Raw genomic sequence first — 27,979 nt, 5'->3', positions numbered from 1 at the left:
TTGAAGACGTTAAACTATTATGATTATATCAGTGCTGAAAACTATAGTACAGAGATATGAGCTTTGCAGCAACCCCTAAATATCCATATTTATATATTCTGGCTATTAAAAGTTTTAAAAGAAAAGAGACACCTAGCATTATTTCCCAGGACCAAGTAAAAGATTAGTGGAAGAGAGTATTTCTTCCAGAATACAGGCATCAGTGGGTAATGGTGGAGTTCACACCTGTGTTTTTCCTTAAAGACATAAAGCCCAAAATCTTTACTTAACAGGCCAGAGAGGGCAGCCCGGGTGGCTCAGCTGTTTAGTGCCACCTTCAGCCCAGGGCGTGATCCTGGAGACCCGGGATCGAGTCCCACGTTGGGCTCCCTGCATGGAGCCTGCTTCTCCCTCTGCCTGTGTCTCTGCCTCTGTCTCTCTCTCTGTGTGTGACTATCATAAATTTAAAAAAATTAAAAAAAAAGATTTTATTTATTTATTCATGAGAGACACAAGGAGAGAGAGAGAGGCAGAGACACAGGCAGAGGGAGAAGCAGGCTCCATGCGCCGGGAACCTGACGTGGGATTTGATCCCGGGTCTCCAGGATCGCGCCCTGGGCCAAAGGCAGGCACTAAACCGCTGCGCCACCCAGGGATCCCAAATAAAATCTTTAAAAAAAAAAAAATAGGCCAGAGATCTAGACATTTAATCATTTCAGGTTTCTGTCCATTCATTTTTTGGCCAAATGTTTGTTGAGCCTCTATTGGGTTTGTGTTGAGAGTTTCTAATTAGGAGATGACTTTTGGGGCCAAGATGGCCGGGGTTTGATTTGCAGTTTTACCCTGGGATCATCTTCTGATCTGCATTACATTTCAAATGAGCAGCCAAAGCAGAGGTTCCTTTCAGCTTGTTTCAGAAGTCATGGGTTGAAGATGAAAGCACATTGCGAATAGTTTATGAAAAAAAAAAAATGTGAGGTGAGGTTGCCAGCAACCCTTCTTGGGGCTCATGTGAGACATGAAGAAAGCATGTCTTTCGTTTTCCATCTTATATTCGTTCTTCTTCCTTTTCATTCTGTGAGTTCTTTCTTTTCTTTCTAGAAAAACTGTTCCAGTAGAACTCATGTTTTGGCAAGGGTTTTCCTCCCAAAATAAATCAAACTCTTTCTTCTTGTACGTTTCCACTGCATTTTACAAAGCTCCTTTTACCTGTTTTGACACCACAGTGTTAAACAGGAAACAGCTGCTACCCCCTGTTGCCCCCACCTCCTACCCCCTCCCCAGACTCCGTTTCATCCTGGGAGGGTTCGCCCTACCCTCAGCTTATAGGGCTGTGCTGTGGAGCCTCATCTGTCTTCATCTGTGCTGTGTTTTGTGCCCCAAAGAGTATAGGTGGCAAACACATTTTTTCAAGATAGTTTGTTTTATTTTATTTATTTATTTATTTTTAAAAAGATTTATTTATTTATTTATTCAGAGAGAGTGGAAGAGAGGCAGAGACACAGGCAGAGAGGGAAGCAGGCTCCATACAGGGAGCCCGACGTGGGACTCGATCCTGGGTCTCCAGGATCACACCCTGGGCTGCAGGCGGCACTAAACCGCTGCGCCACCGGGGCTGCCCGATAGTTTGTTTTATTAAGACCCATCTCTCAACCTTTATCATGGAAAAATGTTAAATACTGCATTCATTTTGTGTGTGAATGTGGTGTGTGGATGTATGCGCTTTCCACAATTAATCTCTCTATGCCTCAGAAAAACTTTGTGTGTTACAATTAATGTAATACCTAATACATATATTTTAGTTGTTTCTGTATTTCCCATCAGACCATGAATTCTTTGAGAATAGCCTTACTGTCCATCTGGCACAGAGTGGGTACTAAACTAATGTTTGCCGAATATGAATGTATGGCACACTTTTGGACTTATGTTTAAGTTTGAACAACCTATTCACTCAGAGTCCTATCATGTGAAGTTGTTTTTAGAGTTGGGCTGGTTTTTAATTAAGATGTAAAGTAAAACAGTTGTGGGGTTTAAGACCACTAATTTTGATTTTTATCAAAATTATATCTCATTTTGAGAGTCAGAAAATTTTAAACTGTTGTGCTGTTCCTGTTAAGGTCAGTAATACTGAAATTGAACAGACAGGATCCAGACTGAGACAGCATCCTGATTCATGCGTGTGGTGGTTTTTTTCTCTTTGGCAAAAATTTGCCTTGGGACAGGAAGGGCATTGGAGTTGTTTGAAAGAAGTCAGTGAGCTCTGCGTGTTGGTGGATAGTTGTTTAATGAGTATGACTCATCTATTGATCAGGTTTAGAGGTAAACAGAAAAACACTCATATTGCTAAAAGGCCGTGCTGTCCGGGTCACATGGAAGGCAGGCATGCTTGTTTGGTTCTAATTCTGCATAACTTTTGTAGATGATGATGGGAGAGTTATATTTTGAAAATAAGTTTTGGTGTCAGCCAATTACTTCTATCCAATACCATAAGCAGAGTTAAGTTTGTTTTTTTAAAAGCCTGATTATAATGGCTTTGAGGGTGCTAGGTGAGTGCACAGCTTTTATAGTCCACTCTGAACCTGAAACAATGAAAAATTAGTGTTAAAAAGATTTCACTTTGCTTATGAAGCATGTTTATTGAGCATGTTTCATAGAGTGGCATTATAAAGTAAGGCTGTTAATGATCTTGCTCTTTTAATGACAGGATGCTGGAATATGGTATTTATTCCACAAGGAACCTACGGGGGAATCCAGTGGATTGCAGCTCTTAGCAAAACCAGAACTCACTCCATTGGGTATATTTTATAACAACAGGGTCCATTCAAGTTTTAAGGTAGGTTCCTAGGTTTTAACAAAATCAGTTCATATGATTTCCAGGGTGAAGGATGGAATGCTGAGAAACACAAGTGAGAAATGTCGGTTTTAGGTGACATTTACCACCAGAAAAAGGAATTTGTAATTAAAAAAGATCCGTGACCCTTCCCATTCAGCATTATGTACGTATCACCTTTATACACCACAGGCATAACTACCAACACATGTATATAATCTGAATAATTGTAGTGAGGGATTTGATCCCTGTGTTCCTTCCTCCCTCTCACTTTCTTTCCAGTCACTAATATTATGTTTTAGTAATCTATACATTAAATAATATGTTTCTCTGGGTTAAGAAGCATCCTTTCTTAGTCATAGTGCTGATAGAGTGTCTTCGTGGGCATTTAATACTAATTATGTAGCAAAATATTATTTATGATATTTGACCTAACTTAAAATGATGCAGATCAAGTAAACCAAAGGCCACTTAGGAAGTCCAGCTTCCATGATATTTAGCATTCATCCTCACCCTCAAGGGGTAAATATATTTGCCTCATTTTGTGCTCAGAAGGCACTTTATTTTCATTATGTGATATAATGCCCAGATTTTTTCATTATATGATACAATGCCCAGATTCTTTTCTCTGATGTGAACCACATCAAAGTTCAATTAATCCTTTCCATTTATGATACTGAGAGGATCCTTTAAAAACGTAAGTGTGCTATAATTTGAAAAGCTTAGGATCATTTGAAGACGTGAGAGAATAAAAATCCTTAGAATTATGATTTTTGTGAGCCGAGTAGTTGATTAAGGCTAACAATTATTGAGAGATTAGCACTTCAAAGTAGAAATCCTCAAAATTTTCTAATTATAGTGGTATAAAAAACATTTCATTCTAATTACCTTTTAATGCAATGTACCATGAGGACACATATTAATCTATTCTATTGATTATAAGAGTATTAGATCTAAATAATGAGTGGATGATTAGATTTTTATCTTGTTTAATTTGGGACTGACTCTCCAGAATGATACTTTATAGCCAAGGGAAACAGAGCCCTTGGAATCTTCTGAGAATAACCTGTCATCTTTGGATCAGCCATAAATACAGCAACCTGACCCTTCTGCTTTGGTTGCTCATGCTACCCAAATCTGTATCTAGTAGAGGTCAGTCACGTCTCTCTGACTGCCAGTTGAGTATCATTTGGATGTGTGTGTGTGTGTGTGTGTGTGTGTGTGTGTAGATCTAACTTAGGATTCATACTCATTTCAGTCCATTATATCTTCCAGGCTGGCTTATTTATTGACAAGGGTGTCAAAACGACCAACGCTAGTGCTGCAGACCCAAGGGAATACCTCTGTTTGGATAACAGTGCAAGGTAGAGCTCATCCTTTTACCTCACTCTCTGGCCATATCTTGCTAAAGCAAAACTTCCTGAGTTAAGCCGTTGTGCTCTCTTTGACAGTAACACATTTAAACTGAAGTTTTCAAAGTTTGCTGGAAGCTCTTGGAAAAACATTTTTTTTTTCTGCTGTTCTAGATCCTATGGCTGGTTGGTTGGTTTGTTATAAAATCTTACTGAGATGCCAAGGTCCATGTTTTCTCCATTCCGCCACCCCAGTTGTCAGTTGATGTTAGAGAGATATGCAGAAAGAGAAAGAAAAAGGAGAGGTGTTGAAAACAGGGTCTACATTTGGCCCCAAAGTAGAACATGGTTCATTGAAAAATGAGCTAATCATAAAACAAAACAAAACAAAACAACAAAAAAACCGAACTAAGATGTTTCGTGTAATTCCTTAAAACCAAGTCATGTAGAATTTATTGTCAGTGGTCAGAATGGAACATTGCATTGAATGTATTTCACAGGAAAAATCTTGAACTTGATGAACAAGCTACTTTGGTTCAGTTGTTTATAGTCCCAGAGTCCCATCATTGCTGGGCTCTGTTATAACCACAAGATGTGGTTCGAACAGGGGAACATTTCAACAACGTTCTCTTACGTGCTAAATAAGAGCCAAAATAAATAACATGTCTCCAATGGAAATAAAAGTTTCTGGAAAAGATAGCAACTTCAAGTCCTGTTCAGCAGAAACTGCATTTGTATTATTTTCTGATACTGCAAGTTGACTGACCAACTTCTGGTTTTGCAAGGGTGCTAAATTTAAGAGGCATTTAAGAAAAGACGCCAGGCCCTGTTGTTCACAAGGGAATAAGATAAGAGCCACACTGTAGGCTGGTAAGTCCACTTAAGTGCCAGGCAGGATTCTTGCAACACAGTAATAAGGCATGAGGTCAGGAGAAAACCGGGCAAAGTACAGTGAGTAAAATTGCTCACCAGGATTCCTAAAGGTCAAGTTGAGCCTGAAATATGTTAAAGCAACAATCAGATGGCATTTGAGAAGCCAAGGAACTAGGGACATTATTTAAATAAAACAGAAGTTACTAGATACCGAATAGCTGAGTAAGATATGAAATGGGTAAATAGGAGATAAACTTTTTAAAAAAAGATTTTATTTATTTATTCATGAAAGATACAGAGAAAGGCAGAGACATAGGCAGAGGGGGAAGCAGGCTCTCTGTGGAGAGTCTGATGTGGAACTTGATCCCAGGACCCCAGGATCACGACCTGAGCTGAAGGCAGATGCTCAACCACTGAGCCATCCAGGTGTCCCAATAGGGGATAAACTTAAAAAGAAAAAGGAGCATAGAGATAACAACCAACCAGGAACCAAGAAGAGCATATGAACTGGCAAACAAAGAAAGCTTTGCTGTAAGCACACAGTTGCCTTTAAGAGGTTATTTTAACTGGTAGAATTAATAGTGTGTACTTGGCCTAGTATTAACAAAAAGATTCTCAAATACAACACAGTTGACTCTCTTCCCTGCCTTAAAAAATTCTGTATGTGTGTATGAGTGGATGGATGAGAATATGTATTTCAGAGTTCATTAGAATTCTGAATTAATTCAGAATTAATTAGACTTGACAATAAAACAGTTTATCCATAATGGCCTGAGAAGTTCTTTACTGGGTATGTGTATATATTATGATAATGGTAATTTTTTCTCTGCTCTTACTCCTCTTGCCAGTTTATAAATGTATACATATTGGGAATTAGAGTCCATTTGGAAGTTGTTATTGAAAAGAACTGATTATAGGAGATGAGTAACAAGACATTTGGCAGCTGGTGTATACATTTAATTTTGTATAAACTAATGTGTAGACTTTGCCCACATGCATTCATGCAGGCCAGACATGAGTAAAAATGATAAAACTCTAACACAATGAGTAATAAGCCAGCCCATGAGTTAAACATCAGGCTCATGGGATTCAGAGATCTTTAGTCTGTTCAACAAAGGGGAAGTTGACTCAACTGTTAATCAGATGAGCTTTTCCTTGTGCCTTCAAGATGTGAAACTAAAGGCATCCAAAGATGGGAAATTATTACCCAAGGAAACTCTTGGTTTGAGATTGGGACATTTCATCCAAAGGAATGAAAGAACATGAAAACCAACTAGTGTTTAAAGCCAAGGACAATTAAGGGAGATTGAAAAGTTTGCTTAAAGCTGCTTATAGATAAGCATGATGAAAAATTGGGAAAGTTATCTATCATCTATACATCAAGTGGGTTGAAAATAAAGCTATCATCTATACATCAAGAGGTTGAAAATAAAGAATATCCAAGCAAGTGGTCAACAGTTGATTTATATGGATAGGAATTTCAGAGAAGACAAGATGGCTTCAGCAGAAAATCAGTGTTGCTTTATGATACCTTTTTTGGCTTTCTTTAAGAACATTGTATAGTTTTCTTTCCACAACTTTCCGCTGGCATGCTATTATGTAATGACTGCAAACCTGTTTGGCAGCAACCACGATGCTGGAAAGTGGGTGGTGGCCCAGAGTTAGACGTTTCACCCCTTAGGTCAGAGCTATTTAGTGTAAGGGGTTATATATACAGTCTAAGGGTGGATGTAGTCCTTGCCAGACTAGTCTCCTGTGGTCCATTGTTTACAATCCTTTCACCAAGTAGCAGCTAATGACCAGTTTAAAAAAAAGTGAAATCTAGTATAACTTCCTTGACTCCCAGTTTCTAAAGACTTTCTACCACATCTATTTATCCATCCATCTGTCCATCCATCCATCCATTGATCTATCCATCTACTTTATTGAGGTATGGTTACCATGTAATTGTGCAGATTTAATGTATACAACTGGAGGAGTTTGGGGATAGGTATACACCCATAAAGCCATCACCATCATCAGGGTCATAGACATAGCCGTCACCTCCCAAAGTGTTCTCCTGCCTCCTTTATTGTTATCATTAAAAAATTTTAAGAATATTTCTTAATGTTTCTGTGATAAGAGCATTTACCCTAAGACCTACTCTCTTAGCAAATTTTAAGTGTACAACAGAGTGTTACTAGCTATAGGCACTATGCTGTATGGAAGATCTCTAGATTACTGGCTGTGAGCATCTGGGGGGGAGCAGGATATAGGCAGGTGATGGTCAAAAGGTACAAAGTTTTACTTAGGCAAGATAAATCCTAAATTTTTGTTTTTTAGAGAGCATGTGTGCATGTGCAAGGTTGGGAGGGGCAGAGGGAGAGAGGGAGAAAGAGAATCTTAAGCAGGCTCCATGTTCTGTGTGAGCCCCACATGGGGGTTAATCTCATGACCCTGAGATATGACCTGAGCCAAAATCAAGAGTCAGATGCTTAACTGACTGAGACATCCAGGCGCTTTTCTGCTTTTCCTGCAGCATTTAGAATGAAGAGCCACATCTTTGCCTGGCACATGCTCAGCTCTCTATCCTCTGTTCCATGCTTTTTACTCTCCAGCCAACTTGTTCGTCCTTTGAATGAGCCAGGGTCACCCACGCCTAGGGACCTTTGCACTTACTGTTCTCTGTGCATGGCTTTATCTCCCATCACAGCACCTACTGTGTGCCAGCAATGAAGGTAGTGGCATTTGAGCAAATGGTATTTGCTGACCGCATATTTGAAAAATCTCAAACTGCTGAATTGGTTTTTAAAAAGCTATCTAGCTGTTTCTCTCCCCACCCGCGCCCAAGCTTTGTGAGATTAAGATAGGAATGATCTTTTTTTTTTTTTAAAAAAAATAGGTGGCCTTATGGAATTAATTATTCGATTTGTTATACGGGACAATTTTTGACACCAATTTTTTAATCATTTAATTAAGATACTTGTAAGTATTCTAGAAGGAAAAGAATAAAAGAGGTAGAATTCAGTCTTTGTGGTTAGTAAGTTAATTAAATACAATATGTCTTAAATTTAGGCATTTTTAAGATCTTGAACTAGTTTTATCTCTGTATCTAAAACATTTCACCAGCACACAATTCAAATAATCTAGTTCACATATATAGATGTTGAAATATCTGATGAATTTATTCAGTATGTTTATGTTAGTGTCACGTAGCTTAAGAATTTGTGAAAACACGCCAGATTTCCTGGTCTGAGGGGTTTTTTTGTTTGTTTGTTTTGAAATGGTTTTAGTGCTTAGAATGTTTTGCAGTGTCCTGTTCTATAGTATAACTTGATTTAAAAAATAGGTTATGAAAGCAGTTCTCTGGAAACTTATATAAATAAATGTAAGTTTTTTTTAATATCTGAAATATGAATAATGAATTTGTAAATTGTGTCTTAAGATTTTGTTTGTTTTGGTCAAATATAAATCCTGCCTTTTGACACATAAGCTTATAATTGTAAATAGCTGGTTTCTAGTGCTTTTTTAAAAAGTTCATTTTTGTTTTTTTTTTAACCCCAAGATTTAGGCCTCATCAGGATGCAGACCCTGAAAAACCACGTGTTGCTGCTTTAATTGACAGGCTCATTTCTTTTAAAAATAATGACAACGGAGCTTGGGTCAGAGGCGGAGACATTGTTGTTCAGAATTCCGCGTAGGTATTCTCTGCAAAGTCATTGTCTGATGACACCGATGTATGCTTTTATTTATTTATTTTTTGATGTATTTATGTTTTAAGGCAATTAAAAAAAACCCCAGCATATAAAAGTACGGTGGTACTTTCTGGAATATTATTATATTTTTAAGTTTATTTATTTTTAGTAATCTCTCCACTCAACATGGGGCTCGAACTCACAACCCTGAGATCAGGAGTTGCATGTTTTTCTGCCTGACCCAGCCAGGTGCCTCTGGAATCATTATTATTACTAATAGGGTGAGCTCTGAGGAAGTATGCTTGTGTTCACAGACTGTAAATGTTTGGAATTGTCTCATTCTGCTGCTTTTATTGGAACTGAACTTGTCTGGTGACCCGAGAGTTTTCTGATGAGATTGAACAGAAACTGGGGATTTAACTTTATAGAACAAACATGGTCTATGTCAGAGAGCTAAATAAAGATTTTGAAACTACCTGGAATTTTTTTTCTGTCCTTTTGGAAACTCCGAAGTTTTTCTGATGCTCTTCCACTGCCATTCAAAACAAAAGTTGTGAATTCCACCTTAATAAGGCTGTTGACTTACGTTTTCACATGATCTGAGGCAGTGAGCATCCTACTTTTTTCTCTTTTCCCACTTGTATAATTTTAGGAGAAATTTTGATGTATGTTGAATTAAAATTTGGTGTCCAAGAGCCTAGAAAAACATGTGTTTTTCTGGCTGGCACTAATGTTAGCTCCTTGGCATTTTTACTGTCCCCTCTGACTGTCATCATGCAAAAAATTAGTTTTGTATTACAGCTGTAGAAGTAGCTTGGGTATTCACGTTGAACATTTTGAAGAGGGTGCCATGATCTAATTGTTTTTCTCAGAAATAATTAGAAAAGTAATAGTTATAGCTTACACTTATATGCTACGTACTCTGTGCCGGGAACTGTCCTAAAGGGGTGGAATTAATTATTATGTTTAATGCCCTTGAGTATCCGATGAGGAAGGTTATGTTATTGCTTCAACTTCTAGGTGAGCAAACTGAGGGAGAGTCAGGTTGAGTAGCTTGCCCAAGGTCATTCTGGGTCATGTGGCCGTTGATCATCAAAGCCTAGATTTGAACCAGGTGCCTTCACTGTGAAGGCTGTGTTTTTAGCTATTGGGAAATGAAACACATTCTGTGGTCTTGGAGAGTAAACATCGGAACCTCCTGGGTTTCCTAAAAACTGAATACTGAGAGAAATTATCTCTTGTTATATGAGGTGGTAAATTTTATTTTTATTTTTATTTTATTTTATTCTTTTTTTTGAGGTGGTAAATTAAACAACGTTCTTTTATTCTCTTTTCTCTTATAGATTTGCAGATAATGGAATAGGACTGACCTTTGCCAGGTTTGTAATCACTTTAAAAATACTTACCTGATTATTTTAAAGATGTAAGGTAAAATAGCCTGGGTTTCTTTTGTTTTTGTTTTTGTTTTTTTAATCACACATAGGAATGTTATATCATTATATTAGCATAATACCAAGGTCAGAGGTTAATATTAGCTGGAATTCCAAAGAAAGGTAGCACCGTCAGATTTTTTGCTTAAAAGATAACACTCGAGAAGAACGGAATAAAGGTTGGGAACATATTAAATAATTTCTTTCTTAGAAGCTGGTCTGATGTTGCAGTGATCTTTAAGACCTTTTATGCCCCATATTTGTCTCCGGACAACAGTTATTTGGGCCGCTGTCTTAGACATACTTGTCTTCAAACTGTTAGACTCAGGGCAAGTTCATTCGCCCATGTGCATTGCTGTTGCTGGAGACGAAAATAATCAATTGTTGATGCTAGACTCATTTTCGTCTGTTTAACCTGCAAACCATGTATTATTAATTTATATGTATGTTCACAGTTTAGAAGGACTTCTTGACGATAATATGTATTAGAGAAAGCTCCTGGCTGCTTGGAAAACTTTTAGCTTTTACGCTATAGCTTGCCTTTATCTGAGGATGAATTTAAATCTCATGGAGAGGAGTGTAATGGTTATACTCACTTTTACAGCGATGGAAGCTTCCCAAGTGATGAAGGCTCCAGCCAGGAGGTATCCGAATCTCTCTTTGTTGGGGAGAGCAGGAATTACGGCTTTCAGGGTGGTCAGAACAAGTACGTAGGCACTGGAGGAATAGACCAGAAGCCCCGGACCTTACCTAGGAACAGGTAAGCAGTGGTTTAGCAGTGAACTGTTAGTTTGAACAATAAATGAAAACCTAACCCTTGTGGAAGTTTCTGTAGTTATGTTGGATGGATTGGTTCCCACTGTGACACTTTTCCCACCTTATCTAATTGCCACTATTATTATTTTTGGTATTATTGCTATTGCAATTGTGTATATTATCTTCTGGAACTCTGGAGCATTAGCTACCAGACGCTTTATAGGTTTCATTATCAATTGTATCCCATAGGAAGCTGTCTCTTTTCATTCCTTACACAAGGTCTTCTAGTAGCTGCCGATTTTTTTTGGTTTTCTTCTTTTTGAGCCACAGGAAATTGGCCAAACTATGAAGTATGACATTAGGTCACTTTGGCCTCTATTTGTGAGATAGGTTTGCAGAAATAGCCTCTGGAAAAAAGGAAATAACCTATTGAAAAGACTCCTAGAAAATAAGAGTTGGTAAATGCCAAAGCTAACTCAAACCCTAACCACGGCCATCTAATTACCAGTGTTTCTGTTGTACGGAGTAGACTCTTGGCATGTTTTCTGTCAAAATAATCACAGTCATTAAAACAGTACTTCCCACCAGAAAGATTCTTCAGAGCTTTTAGGGAACTATTAACTAATTAATCCATACCTTAGTTCTGAGACCAAGTTTGGAGTTGTCCTCATTTTACTTGTAGAAACACAGATAGAGAAAAACTCATATTTTAAAGGTCTCATGTTAGAGCTACTGCCAGAATGCATCAAACACCCACTCCCTTAGAGTTGTACTCTGTATGTGGCCATGGGGCTAGGACAGGTCAGGGGCGTGGGCCAACGAGGCTGCTATTTGAGGGACAGAGCAGTGCTCGGTGGCAGAAGGGCTTTACTAGCTTCTGGCAGAGAGTGAGCGTGGTGTTGGGAAATCTTGAACGCTATTATAAGCTATGCTCTGTGTAGCCATCCTGCTAGTCAGACTGTGGAAGCCACTGGGAAAGAAACTTTATGGATTTTTAATAGCTAACATTTATTAGATGCTGATGATGTGTCAGGCCCTGTTCTGAATACTTTATTCTCTGCTTAATCCTTGCAAAGTCCAGTGAGGTGGGTACTGTCATTATCCTGCTTTGTAAATGAGGAGTTTACTAAAAAGAGCTGAGGTGGGATTCAAATCCTGTTAGTTTGCCCTCAACACTATGCCTGTCACAGTGAAGCTGCAGTTATCTCGTCTAATGTGTCATGAAAACTGTGTTGGTTGGCATGTGGCAGCAGTATCATGGTGGCCAGCTCCATTCTTTTTACTTTACATTGGCCTCCAGTTTTTTTTTCTTCTTTTTCTTTTCTCTCTTTCTCTCTCTCTCTCTCTCTTTTTTTTTTTTTTTTTACTGAAGCGTAAGTGATTTACAATATTATGTTTCAGGTGTACAAAATTCTGATTTGACAAATGTATACATACATTATGTGGCCTCCAATTTTTTTAATATTTATTTATTTATTTATTTATTTATTTATTTATTTATTTATTTATTTATGAGAGAATGAGAGAGAGGCAGAGGGAGAAGCAGGCCCCACGCAGGGAGCCCGGTGTGGGACTCGATCTTGGGTCTCCAGGATCACGCCCTGGGCTGAAGGCGGCACTAAACCCCTGAGCCACTTGGGCTGCTCTGGCCTCCAGTTTTATTTCAAAATGCTTATTGCTTCTTTGCAAAGGAAGATTTCCCAAACAAAGATTCCTCACTGGTCAATGGATCCAGCTTTTATTTTACTGTGTCTTGACTACTTTTTCTGTGAGACAGAACCATTTTGGGATTTATCCTTAGATATACTTCAAGATGCAAGTGTCTGGTTAGCTCAGTCTGTTAAGTGTCTGCCTTCCGCTGAGTTCATGATCCTGGGATCCTGAAATCAAGTCCCACATCGGGCTCCCTGCTCACCTGGGAGCCTGCTTCTCCCTCTGCCTGTCTCTCCCTGCTTGTCCTCACTTTCTGTTAAATGAATAAATAAAATCTTTACAAAATAAAAAAAGAAATACATCAAGATGCATAGATTTTTTAACCAAGCTATTTCATTATCTTGCTAGCATGTATGCTTTTACTATAAAACACTGCCAAGTTGTAAACTAAAGTTGCTATAGAAATCCTCTGCAGTGCCATTAAAGAATTTAACAGGGTAGAAACCTAAGAGATCCAGAATATTATGGGGTTTGTACCTTAATTATGATTAATGATATATGATTAGTAGGTTAAGGGGTTTGTGTTTGAACAGAAAGGAGCAAAGTGAATAAACTGAATTTCTCAATCCAGCCAGCCCCTTTAACATAGTAAGCCTTGAGGATTTACACTTTTATACTTTTAAGTATATCATTTCATCTTATTACTATCATTTAGTGGCTTGAAGGAGATCCTCTCTGTGAAAGTACAGATTTATCTTTTGTTCTCCTGCCTGCCAAAGATTTTGGAACCAAAACTAAAGTATATGAGTTCCCAAATGAAAGGTCATAACTGGGTTGATTCAAGGAAGCAAAGTGACCTCTTCAGAGAGGCCTCCATTCTGTCCAAAGCAGCATGTCTCTCACACCCGGTCTGTTGTAGTACCGTGTCTCACTGCCTGCACACCTGCTCTCTGAAATTATCTTATTTTTCTGTTTGCCTTTCCCACTGCGGTGTGTTTCATTTGATCAGGGATCTTCTCTTGGTACCACTGGATCCTAGAATTGTGCTTAGTGCGGCCGAGATAGTTAATAGTGTTTATAAAAACAAATCTGTAAGAGAATGCCAGTACAGGGATGGCCCATGTGCATTAAACAAAATCTTGTATTTCAACAGGACGTTCCCAATCAGAGGCTTTCAGATTTATGATGGGCCCATTCATCTAACCAGGTGTACTTTCAAAAAATATGTGCCAACTCCAGATAGGTACACCAGTGCTATTGGCTTCCTTATGAAGAATCCGTGGCAGATAACTCCCAGGAATAACATCTCCCTCGTGAAGTTTGGTCCACATGTAAGTATGTCCTTAACGGTACCCACGTGGTGACCATGGCGGGAGGAGGAGGGATAGCATATTCCCAAAGACAAGAACACAAAGTATTCATACTGAGTCTTGACAACTAGGAGGAGAAGTATATGCAAGAGAGACTCGTAATTCCATGCACATTGTCCTATTGGGTTCAAGGTGAGAACAGTAGTCTCATGTGACCTGAGGTATTTTTGACATTCAAGTGATAGCTCAAAAGGGACAATGACTTGGAGTGATGACAGGGGCATGGGGATGGTAGTGTTTCAGAGGAACAGCAGAACATAGAATTTGGAGAAGTTCATTGTAATAATCTGAAGAGATTTGAGTTCTGTTTGGTAGTTTACTTGTCCAGGGCTTATTCTTCTGGGGAACCAGAGGATAAAAGGATGGGAAAGAAGAGGAATATTGGGGTGGTGTAAGACAGATGCAGATAAAAACTGTTGGAAGGTTTTTATGAAGACTGCAGAGAAGACTGAGAAATAATTGTTTACAGTATAGTGGGCCACAGAAATCATTGTCTTAGTGGTTTCATCAGTGCCCTCTGTTCTCTGAGCACACAGGACAGTCTGATTCATACCCCACCTCCACCATCTTACCTATTCCAAGATGACGGTGGGATGGGGAGATTGAGTCTCAGGCTGTCTGTCTCGCCACTCCCACACACAGGTGGCTACAACTGGAAAATGGCCTATACTTCTCTCAATGATGTCCACAGGCAAACTCTGCAGTTGCCTGGTTTAAAATAGAACATGGGTTAGTTTACCAAGGTCTGTATCTGGTTTTCCAGAATGGCTAAGGCATGAAACAGAAGCATAGGTGCAATTCGGGATGCCAACCACGTTGGCTGGTTCTCTTTTAGGTTCTATGACTCCAGGGGAAGAGGGAGGGCTACACTAGCAGATAGCTTCCCACAAAAATTAATAGGGCGGTCCTTGGATCAGCTTTCCAGTGTGGAGGTTGGGTCTTTACTTGCTGCCCACACAGACCTCTTCATACATGGAGTTCTAGTGACTGCGGACGTAGTTGTTCCGAAAAACAATTCATTGGGTGAACATTGGTGGTGGAGTTCCTGAGTTCTAGCATCTGTGCTGTTCAAGTGTAGCAGTCATCAAACGGGAGTCTGATCTGATGGTGCTGATGCCTTGGGAACAGTCTGTGAAGGAAATTTCATTCTGCCTTAAAAGGTGGGAAATATGCCCTCAACTATTCTTGGATTTAACCATAGATGGTATAAGGGAAATGGGGGGAAAAAAAAAGCCAATAACTAAGAACCTAGAGCCACTTGTCCCAAACATCACTGATAATTCATTGGGTTGCCTATCACTTAGATGATCAGTTGATTTTAAAACATAGGAGAGTTGTGTCTAAACACCTTGTTTGGCGTGAATAATTTACCACTAATAGGAAGCAGCTAAAGACTATAAAACATGTCACCTGCGGTCTGCTCTGCAGCTGTGTGCTATGTGTTTAATAAAAGCCTTAAATTAACTCTACCTGACATGAAAATTACTGAGCTGGGTTTGGTCTTTGGTTTTTTTTTTATTTTTATTTTTTTAAGATTTTGTTTATTTATGGGATGCCTGCATAGCTCAGTGGTTGAGTGTCTGCCTTTGGCTCAGGGTGTAATCCTGGGGTCCTGGGATTGAGTCCCGCATCAGGCTCCCTGCAGGGAGCTTCTTCTTCTGCCTATGTCTTTGCCTCTCTCTCTCTTTCTGTGTCTCTCATGAATTTTTATTTATGAGAGAGAGGCAGAGGGGGGAAGCAGGCTCCCTGCAGGGAGCTTCTTCTTCTGCCTATGTCTTTGCCTCTCTCTCTCTCTCTGTGTCTCTCATGAATTTTTATTTATGAGAGAGAGGCAGAGGGGGAAGCAGGCTCCCTGCAGGGAGCTTCTTCTTCTGCCTATGTCTTTGCCTCTCTCTCTCTCTCTCTGTCTCTCATGAATTTTTATTTATGAGAGAGAGGCAGAGGGGGAAGCAGGCTCCCTGCAGGGAGCCTGATGCGGAACTCAATCCCAGGACCCCGGGATTACACCCTGAGCCAAAGGCAGACACTCAACCACTGAGCTACCCAGGTGTCCTGGATTTGGTCTATGTTAAGGAGAAAGTAACATACACTTTGCAGCAGATTCTAGTGAGGTCATTGGTCACCCAGCATGCCAAGGCAACACCTGGACAGTGTTTTCGTTTGCAACTATACTTGTTTTTTGGTGTGGGTAGGGGGTGTGGGGGGGTGAGTCAAATGAACAAGTAACTAAAGCATTTGGAGTGAAGTAAAATGATGAACTAGCTCAGAAGATAGAATTTATGATAGATTTTTATTTAATTGAGGTATAATTTGCATACAGGGAAATACACATGTCTTATGTGTAAAGTTTACAATTTTTAACGAGTATGTCTGACTGCATATTTCCCCTTCACACAACTGTTCTGATTCTCTGGCCGTAGGTTAGTTCTGTCTGGAGAGAGAGCCGGTAATAGTTTTTAAATGGAAAAAAAAAAGAAAACACCAAATATGTTTTCAACATTTGCTACTTGAACTCCACAGGCTTTATCATTTTGTTTTGCCCAGCCATGTCATGATGAATTGAAAACTGTGATTAACTGGGTACCATAGTTGACAGCCATGAACTGTGACTCAGAACTGCTTTAACCTTAAAGCAGTTGTAATGCACTTGGATCCTTTCAGGGAACTCTGGCCAGGATGGTAGAAGGCTTCATTTTGTGATGTCCTGGCTTCTCACTGCTGGCAGGTCTCTCTGAATGTCTTCTTTGGAAAGCCTGGCCCCTGGTTTGAAGATTGTGAGCTGGATGGTGATAAGAACTCCATATTCCACGATGTTGATGGCTCTGTGACAGGATACAAGGATGCTTATGTGGGAAGAATTGACAACTACCTGATTCGCCACCCAAGCTGTGTAAACATTACCAAATGGAATGCAGTGGTCTGCAGCGGGAGCTATGCCCAGGTAGGCCAGAATGCATTATGATGCCTGATTCCGAACCAGCTCCTAACAGCGCTCCTTCCATGAGGAGTACTCTTCTGCTCTTCAGCATGATTGATACTTTCCAATGCATGATTTGTCTTTAGGAAAAAAATTAAAAAAAAAAAATGTATTAGGAATCATGGACTCCTAGAATTTTATTTAAAGTTCTCCTGCTCCAAACCAATTAAACAAATAGAAAGTGGTAGGACAATTTGCCCTGGGTTACTTATGGTTGGGATATAGTTGGGGTGAGACTCCTATTTCCTAAGTCTTAGGTGTTTCTTGCCATGCTACAGCTGTGCCCACTGAGAGGGAGACTTATTCTTTGCTTCCAGGGTCATGATCTCTACTAAATTAGGGAATTAGGCAGAGGGATAAAGATTGGGGGAGTTTCTTGGCTTATTTTAAAGGAATATTAGGTTCTTTGTTGTGGGACTTCTCGTTCCCATAAGGAAAAAAAATGTTATTCTTGTCTGAGTTCTGGGAAAGACAAGGAAAAAAATGGGGAATTAAATCTAGTGGAGAAGAAAAGAATGTGATTTAAAATGTAATTTCATTTTTCCTTTCATTTTATTCTTTTTAAGATTATTTATTTATGAGAGACAGAGACATAGGCAGAGGGAGAAGCAGGTTGTCTTTGGGGAGCCTGAAGCGACTCGATCCCAGGACCCCGGGATCACACCCTGAGCCAAAGGCAAACACCATGACTGAGCCACCCAGGCGCCTCTCATGTTATTCTTATCAGAATTGTCTGCCAAAACTAAGATAACCTATCAAAATTATTAGAAATGTGCCCATTGACCCTGTGGATTTTCTATGTATTCAAGAATGTGAACCTAATCCTCCTAGCTTACAAAGCAGAGTAGTAATTCAATTTTTTGTTGGAGGAAGGAGAAGGAAGTAAGTCATCCAGTACTTCCTAAGAGGTTCTGGGAATGGTAGGACCACAGGTCAGAAATGTTCTCTGAGGCTTTGGGAAGTGGGCTGGTAGCCCAGATCTGCAGTCCATTGTTGTTACTTAGGTAATGTGTACAACTGTATGTTTTTAGGTGAAAGGTAGAAGCACTTGGATCTCAAGATAGAATAATAATTGGCTATTTGTAAATATATTTTAAGCTCTTTGCTAACCCAAGGTTTAAAGGGGCTCAGGAAGAAAGGTGGAAATATAAGGAGAATTAAGGTTACATGTGTCACCTCATATCCTTCTTTGGTTTGGAAGACGGCAAGAGATTAATCTGTCTCCTGTTATATATTACATAGAAGCTATTATATATAATCTGTTATATAGCAACCTAGTTTGAAAATGATATTATTTTAACTTCTATTTTTATATCTATTTTATATTTATATAACCTAAATAGTAAATATAGGTTAAACTAACGTATTTTAAAAATTCAATATGTATGTGTTGTAACTGTAATATCGTCTATAGCATAGTAGTACTAATAAATATATACATTTAAAGGAAGACAATTGGTAGTCCTAAGATATATATTTCCTATCTTTATTTTAAATCTTTAAGTGGGATCTATAAGGAAGAGTATTATTATATTAAAAGAGTCAAACATGAATGAGACTTAGGGAGCTTGTCTGGTGCACAGGTTGTATAATTGAAGAATTAATATAAACAAAATTATAGAAATAACAGGAAGAGGGACGGCTGGGTGGCTCAGCAGTTGAGCGTCTGCCTTTGGCTTAGGGCGTGATCCCAGGGTCTGGGGATCGAGTCTTGCATGGGGCTCCCCACAAGAAGCCTGCTTCTCCCTCTACCTGTGTCTCTGTCTCTCTCTCTGTGTCTCTCATGAATAAATAAATCTTAAAAAAAAAAAAAGAAATGACAGAAAGAAATACTGTGGATTAAATGTAGTATTTGGCAAATGTTTTAATCTTTCTGGAGAATTCTGTCATAGGAGACTGATTTGTTTTAGGAAATTGTTCTGAGGTTCATTTTTGGAGGATGCATTTGGGGAAGGTTTTGTTTTGGCACAGCAAGGGGCTCAAATACCACTGGAATAAATTCAGGATTTTCAAATTTGTCTCTGTTTAATATATGTTTTCAGTTTTTGCAAAGTTCCTTATAACCTTTTGCTTTTGAACGAGTGAAAAATGACTTCTTGGGCTGATGTAGGTCATGGAAAATTGAAAGCCAAACCTCTAAGATACTTCAATTTTCCAGCTCTTATTTTAGAAGAAAGGCTTTCAGATTCAGATTTGACTGGAGGGTATCAGTTTTCACATTAATTTACAGATTTTTTGTATGTGTGTTCTTCAGATTGAGGTATTTCTTTGACAAGCAATATAAGCCGCAAAGGTTTTATATTCTGATGAATAAGCTGGCCTGTGGTGGTGGAAGAGATGATGAAGATCTTGGCTAGCAGAATGCTTGGTCTGTTTTTACCATTTCAGTTTAAGTAGGCTTCGTTTTAAGTATAATTTAGGATGAAGTTGGCTACTACTCATTTAGTCTGGCTCAGATTACAGAACCTCTGTTCTGGAAGTAGAGGCACTGGCCTTTGTGCTGGAAATGTTTGCTTAGTTTATCTAAGCTTTCACTCTCTCTTCTTTAATTTTTTTTTTTTAAGATTTTAACAAGTTTTTAATTTTTTTTCAGATTTTTATTATATATATAGAGAGTGTGCACATGAGTGGGGATGGGGGGAGGGGGGCAGAGGGAAAGGGAGAAGCAGACTCCCTGCTGAGCAGAGAGCTGGATGTTGGGGCTTCATCCCAGGACCCTAGGATCATGACCTGAGCTGAAAGTAGTCAATTAACCAATTGAGCCACCCAGGCGCCCTTTAAGTTTTTAATTTTAATTCCAGTATAGTTAACTAAAGTGTTGATTGGTTTTAGATGGACAATATAGCAATTCAACAATTCTACACAGGATTCAGTGCTCATTACGATGAGTGTCCTCTTTAATTCCCATCACCTATTTTACCCATCTTCCCCTACACCCTCTCCTCTGGTAACCACCTGTGGGCTCTCTGTAGTGGAGTCTTCTTCCCTTTAATTGTTAATTGCTTTTTGAAGGTTTATGTGCAGACATGGAGCACTCAGAACCTGACTATGACCATCACGCGAGATGAGTATCCCTCCTACCCTATGGTGCTCCGGGGCATCAACCAGAAGGCTACCTTTCCCCAGTACCAGCCTGTGATCATGCTGGAGAAGGGCTATACCATCCACTGGAATGGACCAGCACCCAGGACTGCTTTTCTATACCTCATAAACTTCAACAAGTAGGTCTCTATTACTGTTATTTCAAATAGTTGAGCAAGTAGCAATTTCATAGAGACAAATTATAACACTGCTTTTGTAGCAAGTAAAGAATGCCAACTTCGTGTGCTTTGTTCTTCTTAGGTGGAGGCTGTATATTTTTGTTGATGGAATTAAGCAATTTTACAGATTGAATCCTGTCATTTTAGAAACATTTCTTTTTAGAAACATTTCTTTTTGTCTATGGTCGAGGTATTGTGTGCAGAAAGCCATTCACAGTAGGTTTTAAAATCTCCTGCTGAATACTTTAATTCCCCATATCTGAGATGGGAAGTTTTTTCTGGTGTTCCAGCTGAGCACTTGGTTATCTAGAAGATGAGGCCAAGTTTAGACCTGCCAGAAGAGAGTGGCATGATTGATAAGTAATGTCAACTACAGGCAAGCAGTGGACAAATTGTGGCATGAATGCCAGGTCTTGCAGCCCCTGCCTGAAAAGTTCTTTCTTCTGTCCCTTCTCTATTTCATTGGTCTGTCCTAGTCATATCACTTTCAGTCAAAGGCTTCATTTTTACATGAATTTATTCAAGTGTTTTCTGTATGCCAGCTGATCTAAAGATGAACAAGAAAAGTACCTGCCTTTCAGGAGCTCATATTATCCAGGTAGAAAAAAATTTTAAGTAAATTGACAAACTGATGCTATTGTGAGTGGACAAAGGATAGAGCAGTAATGCTGCCTGTTGGGGCTGGGCCAGGCTGCACGGAGAAGGTGGTACCAAGTGATCAGTCTTGTTACAAAAGCAATACCATTGGGAAAGGGCTGGTTCTGGTCAGGGACTGATGAGTTCAGTGTGATGGGAGCATGGGCTGCATCAGGGGAAGTGACAGATACTGGCAAGGTGGATGAGACTATTTTGGAAGGCAGAGGTAACCTATCTAGTTGTGTGTGATGGTGAATCCATGGGATTCCCATGAAAACTGCTCAGATAGGTACTGTAAAAATTGAAATGGTCTGTTCATCTAGCTGGTCATAAGGCTCTGACTTGTAAAACTCTCTTAAAACACCCACTTGAAATTAACAGAGGTGGGCATAGAACATGTCGGAACTTAGCTCTAAGTAGATCACTTCCAAGGATCTGTGAATATCAGTGGATGCCCTTATTCTGAGAGGTTAGGGCCCTAGCACCTACTCTAACCTGGACCGTTACTATATTCCTCCAATACTTGCTGCTGTGTCTCTTTGCCTTTGCTGGAGAATCACACCCTTACCTACGGAGTCAACCAAGGAGAAACCCCAGGACTCATCACTGACTCTCCTTTCCCTTCATCCCGTCCCATCATTGGCCAAACCCTGTTGGTCCTATCTCCTTAGGGGTCTTTAAATCTCTCCACTTCTTTCTATCCTTACTGCTCTTGTGGCCGAGTGCAAGCCATCATCATCTCTTGCCCGGGTCCTATGTGATCTTCCCACCTCTGATCCTTACTTCACAGTGTATCCAGGGTGAGGTTTCTAGAAGCCAGTTTATATATGGCAGGTTATGAGTTTGAGGTGAGATATTACAACTGAGTGGTGTACAGGGTTCTATAAGGATCCCCTGTAACTTTTGAACAAATACTGTGCAAGTAAGTAAAAATCTTTTAAAGTGAAAAAAGGCAGAAACCCAGAAAGTTTCAAAAATCTGTGTGGGCTTTTGAAATTCAGTCAGACTTTACTTGCTTAAGTAGTTCAGGGTTTGTAAAAATTACATCATGGGCAGAGGCAGGAGATGGACAATTTTTTTTCCCCAAACTTAATTGTGATTTTAGAGAGGTCATAGATTTGGTCGTAGTGCCACTTCTACAAGTAACCCTTTAAAAACAATGAAAGCTCTGCTTGTTCATTAAACAAAATAAGAAAATATAGAAAAAAATAAATTTTTTAAAAAAGATTTTATTTATTTATTCATGAGACACACACAGAGCGAGAGACAGGCAGAGACACAGGCAGAGGGAGAAGCAGGCTCCATGCAGGGAGCCCGACGTGGGACTCGATCCAGGGTCTCCAGTATCACACCCTGGGCTGAAGGCGGCGCTAAACCACTGAGCCACCCAGGCTGCCCAGAAAAAAATAAAATTGAAATAACCTATAATTCCTCTAATCAAAGTGAGGCATTAAAAAGATATTTTCTTCTTCCTTTCACCCTTGTGTGTTTTCTGATTATATAGATATGCCACAATTTATTTGACTGTCCCTTCTATGGAAGGGACCTTCCATGAACACTTAGCTTGATTTTTCTTTTTTCTGCCAGCCCTTCCTATACTCTTACACCCCTTTCTGCTATTATAAATGATACTGCATAGAGCATCTTTCCATATACATGTTTGGTGGACATTTCTAGTTATTCATTAGTAGGGATTACTGGTAAAACATGCATGAATAATTTTAAGGCCTTGTGACATATTTTTAAGAAACTTTGTGGAAGAGGGGTGGTAATTGTATAACCTTGTGAATGCACTTAATGCCAACGAACTGTGGAGTTAAAAATGGATAAAAAGGTAAATTTTGTGTATGTATACTTTATGAAACTTTAAAAATGCCCCCAACAGCAAATGATTTAAAAAGGAGAAATGTTTTTAATGGTTTCCAGAAAGTGTTGATTCTATATCTAAAGTCAGGATATGGGGTATCTGGGTAGCTCAGATTTTTAAGCATCTGCCTTTGGCTCAGGTCATGGTCTTAGGGTCCTGGGATTGAGCCTCGCATCAGGCTCCCTGCTCAGCGGGAAAAGTCCCTGCTTTTCCCTCTCCCTCTGTCCCTCCTCCTGCTTGTGCTCTCTCTCTCTCTCTCTCTCAAATGAATGTTTTTTAAAAAAATCTTAAAATAAAGACAGGATGTTATGTAAGGAAAAAAAAACCCACAGCAATTTGGTAATATGCATTAAAAGCTTTAAAAATATCCAGCAGTTTTACCACAAAGTGTTTATCCTACTGCAAAAATAAAAAGAAAAATATATTTATGAACAAAAAAATTCTTTGAAGGGACCCTGGCTGGCTCAGTCAGTAGAGTACGTGACTCCTGATCTCAGGGGTGTGAATTTGAGCTCCACATTGGCTGTAGAGATTACTTAAAAAATAAATCAATAAAATTAAAAAAAAATTCTTTGGGAAGATTTTACCAGTGTCACTCACACTGTTGGGTTATTAGTGTTTCTTCCATTTTCGTATATGCCATTCCCAGCCATCTCACTTGATTTTATGATCCTCTTGCAGTGTCTAAAGTACATTTTTTCCAACTTCTGTTCACATTCTCTGAAATCCTGTTGAGACCAAGCCACTTTTGTAAGCCAGACAATTGTTGTAAATATATTGGCGGAGGGATGCCTGGGTGGCTCAATGGTTAAGCGTCTGCCTTCGGCTCAGGACGTGATCCTGGAGACCCGAGATCGAGTCCCACATCGGGCTCCCTGCATGGAGCATGCTTCTCCCTCTGCTTGTGTCTCTGCTTCTCTCTGTGTGTGTCTCTCATGAATAAATAAATAAAAAAAAATTTTTTTTAAAAGAGAAGTTTGGGGGAACATATAGAAGCGGGGGATTTTGAAGGAGGAGAAAAATCCTGGCTGAAATTTACATACGCTATAGTACTCAAAGTATATAGGCTCAAGTGTGAATTCATTGTTTTATTGTCTCTCCTTTATAGGAATGACTGGATTCGAGTTGGCCTCTGCTATCCATCAAACACAAGTTTTCAGGTTACCTTTGGCTTTTTACAGCGCCATAATGGCTCATTATCCAAAATGGAAGAATATGAGCCTGTGCATTCACTGGAAGAATTGCAGAGGAAGCAGTCTGAGAGGAAATTCTATTTTGACTCCAGCACGGGGTAATTGGGTGCAACCAGTGAATGAGAATTATTGCCATTTTTCTTTAATGGTGAAATTACTAGTTCTTCAGCCTAACTAAGAATAGGTTGTGATGGGATGGCTGTTTAGAAGAGCAGCTGATGTGGGTAATTCTCTGTTCATCACTATTAGAGGTTTAGAGACGAAGAATGACTCGTAATTATAGTTGGCAGCAGGAATCGAATGAAGATGTTTGCCATGTACCTATTAAGGCAATTTGGAGAGAGATTATCCTTGTCAATGAAGAACCAGTAGGCCCAATTGAAAATTAAAATAAATTTTTTTTCTATGACCATCCTTACAATGATTATTTACATGTGATATAGTTCATATTTCAGGGAAAGCTCATTGTTACCCCCTCCCTTTAAGGTGATCCCTCAAGCTGACCTTGACTTAAAAAAAAAAAAAAACCAAACCAAACCACTGTGTAACCATGGCATATTTGCTTTCAACTTTCTCTAGGCTGCGTCTTTCCACTTTTTAATTCTAATCCTGTTCACCCGGGGTCCTGTTGGCTTTGTCTGCTTTTATCCAGTTACAGTCTCTCAGCCTTTGGGTGATGGTAGGCTCAATCTCCTCTACTCTTCCAGCAAATAGCATGCTCCTCCAGTATCCATTCCTTAAGCTGACATTCCTTTCACATGCCATCGTCTAGGTACTGTAAAGATACTGATGTAAATAAGACCCATTTCTTCTGCAAATTCGCAGTCCATTGAGGGATGTAGGCTTCTAAGGCAAGTGATTAGAGAGCTAGAGGTTTCAAAGCTGTAATTCCTACAGTGGAATATTCATTGCGCCTTTTGAGGTACCTGGAAGCTCAGCCTAGGGTGATCCGTGACATCCCAAGGGGGTGACACGGGGGCTAACTCCTGCAGAATGGGTAGGAGGAGATAGTAGAAGAAAGGGGGAATGTGTCCCCTAGGAGCGGTGTAGATAGATGCATGAAGGCATGGAAGAACATGGCATGGCATGTTTGGGGAAAGACAGTGGTTCAGAATGGGGAGAAGGGTGGCAGGTTTGAGGCTTGCGGTTGGGGTTCAGTCAAGGGTCTCATTAGTTTTTGAATAAGATGCAGCTCCTTTGCCCTCCAGGGCTCCTCCAGTAGCCTGTGTGACCAGCTCAAGTCTTTTCTTACTGTAATTGTCACTGATTTTCAATTTCTAGTAAGACTTAACCTGCTTGGACTTTTACTCTACAGATGACAGAATGTCCACATTCCCTGTTTGATTTTCCACAAAAATAAATTGAACACCCAAATTTGTGAGGATGGTCTGGGGATCATGAATGATTAGCTGGGAAATAATTTTTTTCATTCTGCTGTTTTTTAGAATCCATTGGCCTTCAAGGCTTTAATTCTTTTTAATTCTGTTTGTTTTGATGATTTTTAATTATTTAATATTAAAAGGCCCAGGCCTAACCACGTCCCTCTTATCCCTTCTCATTCCTTCCTTTATATATGTTAAAGTATTGATGTTAGGACAGTGGCTTACTTTTACTCCTAACTGTAACTTCCTATTGTTCATTGACTTCATATTAAAATATGAATTCTTGATCTATAGTAATCAATCACATTTGATCAAATGCTTTATAATCTTGACTTCCTTTGGTTCAGAAAGACTACGTTTGCTGACAGACGTTGGACTGTTGCCTGGAAGTTACTTTTCCATTCATCTTGGCAGCAGGAGGATAATTCAGAGTGGGCGGGTCTGTTCTTTTCCCTTGATGTTGGCCAAAGTACAGACAGAAGGACTTCAGGCCCATCTGCTCTTAGTAAACATCACAGCAATTGATGTGAGACCATATCTTGGCCTCAGTCAAGCAAGTCACAGTTGCTATTTTTATGAATTTCAAATGTATGCCTTAAACGAAAATGATTTAAAACAAAACAAAACAAAACAAAAAACCCCACACACTAATTTATGAAATCCCAAACTCAACACAAGTCTAAAAATTTCCAAGGAAGTTTTGAAGCAAACCAAAGTCCATCCTCCCAAATTACCTATTGAAGTAATTCACTCCAGAAATTAACTTTGATATGCTCCAGAACAGCTGAATCGGGTTATCAAAATATTTTCTGAAAGCAGTATGGCATTTGACTTAGGACCCTAGGAGGATAGAAAGGAAAAAGGAACAGCTTTATTAGTTTTAGAATTTGTTTTCTTTTAAGGAAAAGTTACTTTATTAGGGAAATAGCCCTTTGGGCTGTGAGCCAATGTGAGGAATTTTGTGAGTTTATGGGAGTCCATCTAACATCCCATGGATTGATTTGTTTCCATTCAGGTTGCTGTTTTTGTATCTCAAAGCCAAAAGCCACAGGGATGGCCACAGTTACTGTTCATCTCAGGGATGCGAAAGAGTCAAGATCCAGGCAGCAACAGACTCAAAAGATATCAGTAACTGCATGGCCAAAGCGTACCCCCAGTATTACAGGAAGCCGTCGGCACTCAAGCGCATGCCATCTGTGCTCACCCGGCTCTGTCAAGGCTGTGGAACCCGCCAGGTAATTGAGGAAGAGGGGACTGTGGGTAGGAGAAAGAATCAAAAGCACTTTTTAATTTTGTTTCTTTGTTTGTTTTGGCAATGGGAACATTTTTCTTTGAAACATCTGTATTGCCAAGTTACAAATACTGCATGATTTCTCCTAAATTTTGGCCCCTTCTAGAATCTGATAGTCATAAGAAGCAAACTAGTCCAAATTCGTGATAAAAGTATCTTATCTCTGTGATACATAAGTTAATCCTGGATGACTATAGACTTCTTGGCCTTCATCTCTTCCCCTCCAGGGTGATTCTATTAGGATATTGCCTTTGGGTTTATATGTCAGTGATGTACCGCAAATGCTTTGTTTTGTTGAGGACTATAAAATTTCTCTTCCAAAAATGCAACTCATATATGGGTGGCTCAGTTGGTTAAGTGCATGACTCTTGATTTTGGCTCAGGTCATGATCTCAGGGTCCTGGGATGGAGCCTTGAGTCAGGCTCCATACTCAGCAGGGAGTCTGCTTGAGGTTCTCTCTCTCTTTCCCTCTGCCCCTCCTCCACTAAAAATAAATAAATAAATACATATTTAAAAAAAAAGCAACATATGAAAATTGTCCTCCCCCTCCCCCCTTTTTTAAAGTGGAAAGCTACCGTTAAGTTTGAAGCATGTGCTGTTATATTTACCTGTGATTAAAAGTACAAACTAACTGTGTGGCTAGAAGTGAAGTGTTTCTCCTGACACATAGTCTTAATTATAAAGTCTCCCTCCAGATCTTAAGAAAACATGTCAATGAAAATAAATCCAAAATATGAGCTCAAATTGGGCATGGGGTTTTCAAAGGATGTCAGGCCAACTCTAAGTGAAAAAGAAATATAGAGTAAATGCTACTTTAATTTATATTTAACCTTTACACAAACAAATATGGGTTAAGGGAAATGGTTCTCAAAGTGTCCCAGACCAACAGCATCAGCATCACCTGGGAACTCATGAACTATTAGAATTCTTTGGCTCCACGCCAGTCCTACTGAATCAAAAATGTTTCTCATTTGTTTTTGCCTATTGGTGGCAGTAAGAGCAGGAAGAGGAACATGAATTTATTTCTTCTGTTAGGATACATAAGCATTTTTTCAGTGGCATTTCACTATCCACAGTTTCAGTTTTTTGTATCCCTGTGCCATTCTGTTTTCCAACTCAACTAAAACCAACCCACCAACCCACCAGCCAACCATCCCACCCACCAACCAAGCCAACCATGTACATGAAGAAATTTATATAGATCCTTGCATGTTCCATGTAATATCTTAACTATTAAAGTGATAAAGTGATACTTATTTATTATTTTATTTATTTTTATTTTCTGGGGCAGAGGGATTCTATGTCCAGCACAGAGCCCATTGTTTGGGGCTCGGTCTCACAACCCTTGAGATTGTGACCTGAGCTGAAATCAAGGATCAGATGCTTAACCAACTTAGCCACCCAAGTGCCCCATAACGTGATACTTTTAGATAATCTTTGTGGGGCAGTAAATTC

At 39.4% G+C, this 27,979-nt stretch overlaps 1 protein-coding gene across 4 annotated transcripts in view; it reads left to right on the top strand.

Annotated features, from left to right (window-relative positions):
• Positions 1–27,979, top strand: part of CEMIP2 (cell migration inducing hyaluronidase 2) — a 78,958-nt gene that overhangs the window by 40,971 nt on the left and 10,008 nt on the right. For all 4 annotated transcript variants that reach the window (XM_026001558.2, XM_026001556.2, XM_026001557.2 and 1 more), the window contains exons 11-20: positions 2,684–2,812; positions 4,085–4,173; positions 8,579–8,710; positions 10,052–10,087; positions 10,743–10,898; positions 13,701–13,878; positions 16,643–16,858; positions 19,907–20,115; positions 23,766–23,948; positions 26,248–26,467. In XM_026001558.2, coding sequence (XP_025857343.2) covers positions 2,684–2,812; positions 4,085–4,173; positions 8,579–8,710; positions 10,052–10,087; positions 10,743–10,898; positions 13,701–13,878; positions 16,643–16,858; positions 19,907–20,115; positions 23,766–23,948; positions 26,248–26,467 — 1,548 coding nt within the window. The remainder of the gene's footprint in view (positions 1–2,683; positions 2,813–4,084; positions 4,174–8,578; positions 8,711–10,051; positions 10,088–10,742; positions 10,899–13,700; positions 13,879–16,642; positions 16,859–19,906; positions 20,116–23,765; positions 23,949–26,247; positions 26,468–27,979) is intronic.

Source organism: Vulpes vulpes, chromosome 1, assembly GCF_048418805.1.
Source record: "Vulpes vulpes isolate BD-2025 chromosome 1, VulVul3, whole genome shotgun sequence".
NCBI classification, from domain to species: Eukaryota; Metazoa; Chordata; class Mammalia; order Carnivora; family Canidae; genus Vulpes; species Vulpes vulpes.
This window is presented reverse-complemented; position numbering and strand designations above follow the sequence as displayed.